Source organism: Pistacia vera, unplaced genomic scaffold (genome assembly GCF_008641045.1).
Source record: "Pistacia vera cultivar Batoury unplaced genomic scaffold, PisVer_v2 Contig507, whole genome shotgun sequence".
Taxonomy (NCBI): Eukaryota; Viridiplantae; Streptophyta; class Magnoliopsida; order Sapindales; family Anacardiaceae; genus Pistacia; species Pistacia vera.
This window is the reverse complement of record NW_022196343.1, coordinates 152634-161343: the sequence shown is the minus strand read 5'-3', so window position 1 is coordinate 161343 and position 8710 is coordinate 152634. Positions and strand designations below refer to the sequence as shown.

At 36.4% G+C, this 8710-nt stretch overlaps 1 protein-coding gene and 1 pseudogene across 1 annotated transcript; both read right to left on the bottom strand.

The window, feature by feature from the left end:
• Positions 1-423: 423 nt before the first annotated feature.
• LOC116105897 lies at positions 424-2930 on the bottom strand (annotated as a pseudogene).
• A 2451-nt stretch (positions 2931-5381) lies between these two features.
• Positions 5382-7438, bottom strand: LOC116105967 (lectin-domain containing receptor kinase VI.4-like). Its single transcript, XM_031392335.1, has one exon. The coding sequence runs from the start codon at positions 7374-7376 to the stop codon at positions 5382-5384; it is 1995 nt and encodes a 664-aa protein (XP_031248195.1). The 5' UTR covers positions 7377-7438.
• Between the last annotated feature and the right edge of the window lie 1272 nt (positions 7439-8710).

The window sequence follows — 8710 nt, the reverse complement described above, 5'->3', positions numbered from 1 at the left end:
TGTTAAAAATTAAGTCACACTTTTCATTCCTCTCTTTAGCTACAGCTCACGCTTAGCCTTCTTTACAATTTTCTTCTGATTTTCGTTCACTTTCTCTCAAATTAGTTCAAGAATCTTCACGCGTCGACATCTTCTCATGTGTGTATTATGGCATATGTTCCAAATAAATAAATAAATGGCTTATGTTTCTTTTGTAATAGTCTTATGTTTTTGTTATAATTACACAAGACTTGATACTTTGTTTCCAGATTTTCATGGATTATGCATTATATTTTTCCAAACTTCCTAAATATGTTTATGTACCTATTCATACATAAATTTCTAATTACATTTTCATACAGATGATTTATGTAAAGTATATTCAGGAAAACAGGATGTCAGGTTTCATAGTTTTTCCCACATGGCACGTCTCAGTCATCCGAGTCATGTGGGAGAGCCCGGATCGTATAGGATGAGGAAGGTCAGGACAAGTCATGTCATTCAATCAGATTAAAGACCAAACCATGATGCAACCACAACTTGTTCAGCCCACTTGGCCATTCTACAACATCATAGGTTCACCTTTTGATCATCAAGTTGAAGATTGTGACGTTGAATGTAACTTTCTTAATGGACAAATAGTTATAAACTGTAATTATCTCTTAAAACAATGTGAATATCCAGTGTCTATCAGTATACAGATTCTACTTGGAAGAGTATTCATCGACTTCCTAAGTCCTAACAACAAAGTGGAAAAAGGAAAAAAGTTTTGAGACGGACCGACTACTATCTACCATTTTCCATTGAACTAGAAGAGAAGCCGACATCGGAAGATGAAGCATGCGACGCTTTGAACGTATCAGAAGAAACCACTTCCAAAAATCTGGAGCTTAATTCATATCCTTGTTGAGAATAAATGGAGCTCCAATCATAGTCGGAAGGAAGTAGCTCATCCCCGCATAGATACCGCATAACTTGTCTCATGGTAGGCCCCAATTCTTGTTTCTGATGAGAGCAAATAAGCCCCAATTTCAGAACAAGTTCCATCTCTTCAACAGCGTAATCTGATTTCAACAATGGATCCACAGCATCAAGAATTCTACCAAGCTGTTGGCATTCGTTCACCCATTCCATCAAGAGGAACGTGCCTGAACCAATAGGCCTTTGTCCAGTAGCTACTTCAAGAAGTAAAATCCCATATGCGTACACATCAGAACTCGCTGAGGCCTTACCTGTGCGAGTCAATTCAGGCGCAATGTACCCAATTGTGCCCACAACATTTGTGGTGTGCGACATTCCTCCATGATCATATAGCCTGGCAAGACCGAAGTCCCCTAACCGAGCATTCATTTCCGCATCGATTAGCACATTGCTAGCCTTCACATCGCGATGAATCACCACTTGTTCCCATTCTTCGTGTAGATATAACAGCCCTGCTGCAACGCCTTTAACTATGTTGAATCTTTGTTCCCATTTCAACACAAAGCCGTTCTTGGGTTTAAAGAGAAGTGTATCAGGGCTTCCGTTTGGAATGTACTCGTAAACTAGAAGGAGATCATTCTTTTGCTTGCACCAACCGTAGAGATTAACCAAATTCTTGTGCCTTAAACGTCCCAAGCTTTCGATTTCAGCTGCAAATTCCCTCATTCCTTGAAGTGAATTACGAGTAATCTTCTTGACAGCCACTTCACTTCCATTAGTTGGTAACACACCTCTGTAAACTGCACCAAATCCGCCAACTCCAATCACTTCACTCTCTCTAAAACCCATCGTTGCTTCATAAAGATCCTTGTATCTGAACCTGTGAGTACAATCTATTTCCCAATCTTCAAGAATCTCAGACGTTGAAGACCTTCTATAGAACAAAAAGAAAACCAATATCCCCAACAACAAAACAGTCACAACGCATAAAGAAGAAATAAGAGCAATAATTTTTGGGTTATACGGGGTTGATTCTTTCTCCTTTGGTGCTCTTGCAAGTGCTGAAACATTAAGGCTTCTGGCTTTCCGTTTAATGAAAAACTCCATCCTGAGATGTAATGAGAGCTTGATCTCTCTCCTGTAGACGCAGAGAATCCCACATACATAGTTTCTTTGATATGGTCTGTCAGGTTAATACCCCGGTAATTTATGAGAGGCTTCACAGGCTTTGGATTCCCTGCATAACATATAGTTACATTCAAAACCTTTTCTTCCCCATCATATTCTATCCAAGCTTGGATAGGCCCATTGCCCAAGTTCACTTCTTCTTGATCATCCGTGTCACCTCGATAATAGGCAGCTGGTTTTGACCTGCTTGTATTCATGCTATTGATGCCGACTCCAACATGGTTTCCATAGTCGTCACACTCACCATTAAACCCATTAACCGTGTCAAACTCAACAAAAATAACATGGTTTGACGCATTACCATCATGCTTTGAGTTCAAAATTCCTAGGTAATGTCCGGAATCTGCTCCCGGAAGTTGCTTAGAGGGAGCCAACAAGAAGGCAAGTCCGTAGCCGCCGTGGCCTGAACTTGGGGAAACTATTTCAAACACAAAAGTTGTGCTGAAAGAATAAGCATTTTGAGCTGAAGAAGAAGAATTTTTCTCAAACATTTGTATTGGGTTGACATAGAATGCGTGGCCTATAACATTATTTGATCTCTTAGTGAGTCTGAGTAAACCAGAAGGCCTGATAATACTTGCATCTCTGTCAAGGCTAAGATTAGTTTCACCTTGTGTAAAATTTTGGAAAATGAAACTGGTAGGTTGAGTTTGAGATTTAGCAAGAATCGGGAAGAGTAAGAAAAAGAAAAAACAAAAAAAAAAAAAACCGCAACTCCCATCGCCATTGAATTCAGAGAGTTGACTGAAAAAAAATTGATTTAACTTGGAACAGCCAAGTATACAAAACGAATTAAAGAATAAAAAGAGGGAAAGGGTATAAAGTATAAACAAAGAAGGATGATTATATAAGCAGTTGATTCATGAGAAAGAAGATGAAAAGAGTTGAAGAAGTCAAAGTTAAGCAGGGAGGAAATATTTGTTCCTTTCTAGTATGGCTAGCTACCGAATAATGCAGTTGAGGAAAGTGATAAAATTTAAATGTCCAAGTCTTGTGAACATGCGGTGGAGAGTGTTCTTCGAGTTGCCGTGTAAAGAAGACAGATCTCATATTTATCATAGAGGTGGGAACAAATTGACTTCGTTTAAAGTCCATGAAGGAGGACTGTAACTTCATTACTTAAGGACCACTTTTGCAGAGCTTTCAAGTTTCAGAAAAATAACAGTGAAAGAAATACAATCTTCCAAGAGGATTAAAGTTTTGATTTACTAACAGTGAAGAAACCAAGTACGTTGATCAAGTAAACAAGAAACAAACTCACTTCCAAACCAATCAAACATGAAAGCTTCCAACATAATTGGAATTAAACCAATCAAACATGAAAGCTTCCAATATAATTGGAAGTTAAAAAGTCATTCATCATTTAACTTTAAAGATGATTTATGATTTGTCTTGTACAGATGGATAGAAAAAAAAAAATCTATTGTATTACTCTAAATTTGAATATTATACTTTAGAATAGTATCCAATTATGTTGCCTTTTTTTTATGAAGATTATTCTGAACGCTTCTAGAATGATTTTTTGACATATACTTGATGCTTTAGATTAAGTCTGGGTTGAGCTTCTCGAATGAGATATTGGGTCTTGTATGAACTCGAACTTAGGCTATATATATACACGCGTATCATGATTGAATATATATATTCACGTTCATCTTATTAAAAGTTTTTACATAACAAAATAAAATTTTAAGTTTATGTAAGAGAAGATGAGAATTTTTTGATAGAGCAATGAGCTTATTATAAACTGATTAATTACGAACAGTTACGTCGAAATTATGAGAAGATATCGTAGATATAACATTTTCCTTTAGATAATATTATCAAGATTATTGATGTTATTTATTTACTGTTTAAGGAACCAGAGCCCCCATTATGCAACTTCCTCCTTTCTTCGTTGTTCAAAATCAAACAGTTCTATTATAATTATGTTTGATAGATAATCATAATCGTTTGTTACTTTTTGAATAAAAGTAAGCTAAAAACATTGAAAAATATTAAAGTCTCAATGTGACGGCTTCAATTGGATGGCACTTCAGTTATGAGTTGACTTTGACAAGTCAACTCCCCTACACCTTAATACTTAATAACCAATCATCTAGGCTTTGGTCGTTAAATAATTAACTGAAATTATCTATTGCTTCGCAAGATTATAATCCATTTAAATTGTTTAATTAATAATTATAATTAGATTAATGATTAACCACATCATCCAAGTTTGAATTTAATTACCAATTAATTCAATTAAATAAAGCCTAATCATACAATTAATATTTGTGAGTTATTTATCTCTCAAAGTCAATGCTGCAATTTCAGTCTCATAAATTCGAATAAATAAATCGTTAATATATGCATATTAAGATCATATTCCAATTTGATTAATAAATTTTTCATTAATCAAAAAGACTTTGAAAAAATCTGGAATGCATTTAGATCATTATCTATAAATTATAATTAGTTGTGTTGATGCTAAAGTCTCATATCGGTTAGGAGATGAGAGTCTTCTTCGGTGATATAGTACAAGGACACTTGACACTTTTTCAGGATAAAATTGTGCAAGCACCAAGGTCCAGAGGTACCCAGAGTCCAAATCAAACAATAGTATGAGAACCCATCTACTATATGTCCAACTTAGAGGCTACTTTTTAGGATAAAACCGTGTGGATTCAACATACATCAACAACTTGAAATAATTAAGGCTCCGTTTGTTACACTCTTGAGAATACTATTATTAGTATTCCCAATAAAGCTAAACAGTAAAATTGATTTATTCTCAAAATAATATTTTATATGATTCAATTTCTTTTAAACCCTCTTAAATTTGTTAATTTAATTAAACACCCCTAAATATTTTTTTAGAAATTACAAAAACACCCCAGCGACCCTCCAGCGGTGATAGTCGGCTATCCATACTTAATAGGTGGGTTGGGAGTGTTTTTGTTAACTTTTAATATTTTATTATAGGGGTGTTTATTAAATAAACAAGCATAAGAGATATTTTTGTTAATTTTTAAATCCTACATCCACCTAATTTAACTTTTTTCAAAATATTATTCTAAAAAGTATCAGAATAATAAACCAAACGGACCATAAATTCAATAATTGACCGGTATAGTAAGCACCGCATCACATTTATCTAATTCATTAAACAAGAATTAACCCACTAAACGAATGCAATTATGAACTAGATTAGAGTCAATTATATGTACGCAAAAATGTAACTATGAATTCAATTCACAAAGAAAATGTAAAAGAAAAAAGAAAAAACAGTATGATGATCATTTGATGGCACTTCATCTGCCAGCTGCATCTAAAGAAGTTGCAGAGATGACACCCATGGAGGATGAAATATGTGAATAATCTTTAGAGTTAATTTCCAGGAATCCTGAGCTCATTTCAGAACGTTGAGAATTAACAGAACTCCAGTTAATTAAAGGAAGCAAGTCATCGCCGTTTAGATACCGCAAAACTTGTCTCATTGTAGGCCTAGCTTCAGGAATGTGATGGCAGCAAAGTAGCCCCAGTCCCAACATCAACTCCATCTCTTCAACTGCGTAATCTGAACCCAACTTTGGATCAACGACATCAAGAATTTGACCTAATTGTTGAAACTCCAGTACCCAATCTACCAGTATGAAATTATCTGATTCAAGTGGCCTTTTTCCTGTAGCAACTTCGAGAAGTAAAACCCCATATGCATAAACATCTGTTCTTGTTGAGGCCTTGCCGGTTCGAGCTAGTTCGAGCGCAATGTAGCCGACGGTGCCAACAACATTTGTTGTGTGCGACAGTTGACCGTGATCGTAAAGCCTGGCGAGGCCGAAGTCTCCTAACCTTGCGTTCATGTCAACATCGATTAGCACATTGCTGGACTTCACGTCCCGGTGGATTACTACTTGTTCCCATTCTTCGTGTAAGTATAATAGCCCGGAGGCTACGCCTTTGATGATGTTGACTCTGTGTTCCCAGCTCAATACAATATTGTTTTTGGAATCGAAGAGGAGAAAGTCAAGGCTTCCATTTGGAATGTAATCGTAGACTAGTAAAAGATCATTCTTTCGCTTGCACCATCCTCGTAGATTGACCAAATGTTTATGCCTCAATCGTCCCAGGCATTCGATTTCCGCTGCGAATTCTCTGATTCCTTGGATTGAATTGGGTGAAATCTTCTTTACAGCAACTTGGCTTCCAGTTGAAGGTAACACACCTTTATAAACTGCACCAAAACCACCGACTCCTAACAGTTCAGTCTCTTTGAAACCCTTTGTTGCGATGTGAAGATCTCTGTATCTGAACCTGTGAGGACAATCCAACTCCCAATCTTCAAGAATCTCAAACTGTGTTATCCTTCTATATAGTTTGAAACAAAGTAATAGTCCCAAAAATAGAACAAGAACCGCGGATAACACAGCAATAAGAATCTTGAAGTGGAGTTTGAAACTAGATGATGATCTCTTCTCAACTGCTGGTGGCTCTGGAAGCAGTGAAAGATTGAGAGGAGTAGCTACTCCATTCATGGAAAAACTCCATCCTAAGATGTAATGAGAGCTTTTTTTTTCTCCCGTGGATGCTGAGAAACCAACATACATGTTTTCAGTGAAAACAGTTGAAATATTATCTAAGGGATGAGATATGAGAGGTTTAGGGGGCTTCTTTCTCCACATAGGGCATATCGTTACGTTCACAAGTTGAGTCACAGCATCATACTCTATCCAAGCTTGGATAGCACTACCACTCTCCAGGGTAATCTCTTCCTTTGTTGGGTCATAATAAGCGGCTGGCTCTACATATACCGAACGCATGCTATTGATGTTGATTCCAACATGGTTTCCTTTAGAGTCTGTGTTCTCATTATGACCATTAACCGTGTCAAACTCCACTGCAAATATATGGTTTGTGGAATTGCCATCATTCGATCGGTTGAAAAGCCCCAAGTAATGTTCAGGCTCAGCCCCTGGAAGCTTTGTTGAAGGAGCAATTGTGAAGGCAAGACCATAGCCTCCTTGGCCTAGAGTTTGAGTAACAATTGCAAAAACAAAATGTGTACTGAAAGAAGAATTTTTGGGTTGTATTGGTTGGGAATAAAATGCATGGCCTATAACATTCTGGGATGTGTTAGTGAGTCTGAGTGCACCGTTGGGTTTATAAACAGTAGCCTCCTCCAGGTCTAGACCTCCTGAATTTCTGAGCTGGGTTTCATTGAATCCATTAAAGATGAATTCTACAGAAGAAAGAGCTAAAACGGGAAACAAGAAAAGAAGCAAAGATAAAAAGATCGTCAAGGCCATGTGTTTCAGAGATGAATATTAGTGAGACTTAAGCAGAAGAGCTACATATTCCATGATTATATAATTAATAAGAGAAGAATTTAACAAGCGCAAGCTACAGAAAAGTCATCACCAGGAAATGGGGGAAGATACAAAAACTTGGAGCTGTCTTTGTCTAAACAGCGTTCCAAAATGGAGGTTGAATGGTATATATACAATATATAAATATATTCATATATATATATTTGGAGAGTTAATAAAAATAAGGTGCACAAATGAGACTGAGATAAGTCGTTAAATTGCGGTGTTTGGAAGGAACTTGAGCCGCCATTGCTTGATACAAATACATCGCATATAGATTAGTCTTTGAGCTAAAAGTCTTTAAGCTGAGACTATTTCCTTTGCATCATTAACTCCACTTCTTAATTGCGAGACCATTTGATACAACACAATTTTATTAATTATACAAGACCGGTTTTTTCTTGTTTTGTCCTTTTACGTTTACCTCCCAAAAACTAGGCCAAAATTTTCAACGTTGTGATATTGCGCCAGTATAATTGAGCTGAGCAGAACCACATGGTCAACGGAGAAAATTTCTAAGAATCGAGTGGTTAGCCTTCTGCCACAATAATGTCTGCAGATTTTCCACCAGGACCACTTTAATTTGTTAGGCCATGAAAATGACCAAAATAGACTATTCGTAATTGGGCTGAAATGTACGGGCCTTTGCAGCAGCCTCAGCCATACTTTTCAAGTTTCATGCAATATTTTTTATAACCGGACCGGGCCTTGACCCGATCAAGGGGCCAGTCCAATTAGTTTGCTAGGCAGATCAAACAGATGACATCATGTTGACATCAGCATGATATAATAAAATTTTAAAAATTAATAAAATTTCAATTCTAGTTCTGATATTGGGCATTTCACTTGTTAGTAACGAGTGTTTATTGCACATGAACGAACATTCCTTATTCTGGAAGGGGCATTCCTATGCAATTCGAATCTTTGACTAGAGTGTTAAACCGCAATTCGACATTGTTCCTATCTATTCAACCCCGAGTCAACTCGGTCCAACGGCTAAAACAAGTTTTAGCCATTTAGTGGACCGCATTAGAAACCAATTCCTGGTTGGACCGGTCGTTTTAAAACCATGGTTTCAAGTAGGTTTATGTTTCTTTGTTCTCGGGTTTAATATTCCTATACTCAAACATTTATAACATATGGAGCATATGTAGGTTAAAAACAATAAATTCCTTTGTTTTTTATTAAATAGAATGTAAATCCAATAAACGATGCAATTGAAAATATTCATACTTGTCCATTTCAATTGGTTATTACAGTATAATTAAATTTGT

Bases quoted from the DNA above. Each gene is read 5' to 3' on its own strand.
- LOC116105967 (XM_031392335.1), bottom strand. From the start codon at position 7,376: ATGGCCTTGACGATCTTTTTATCTTTGCTTCTTTTCTTGTTTCCCGTT.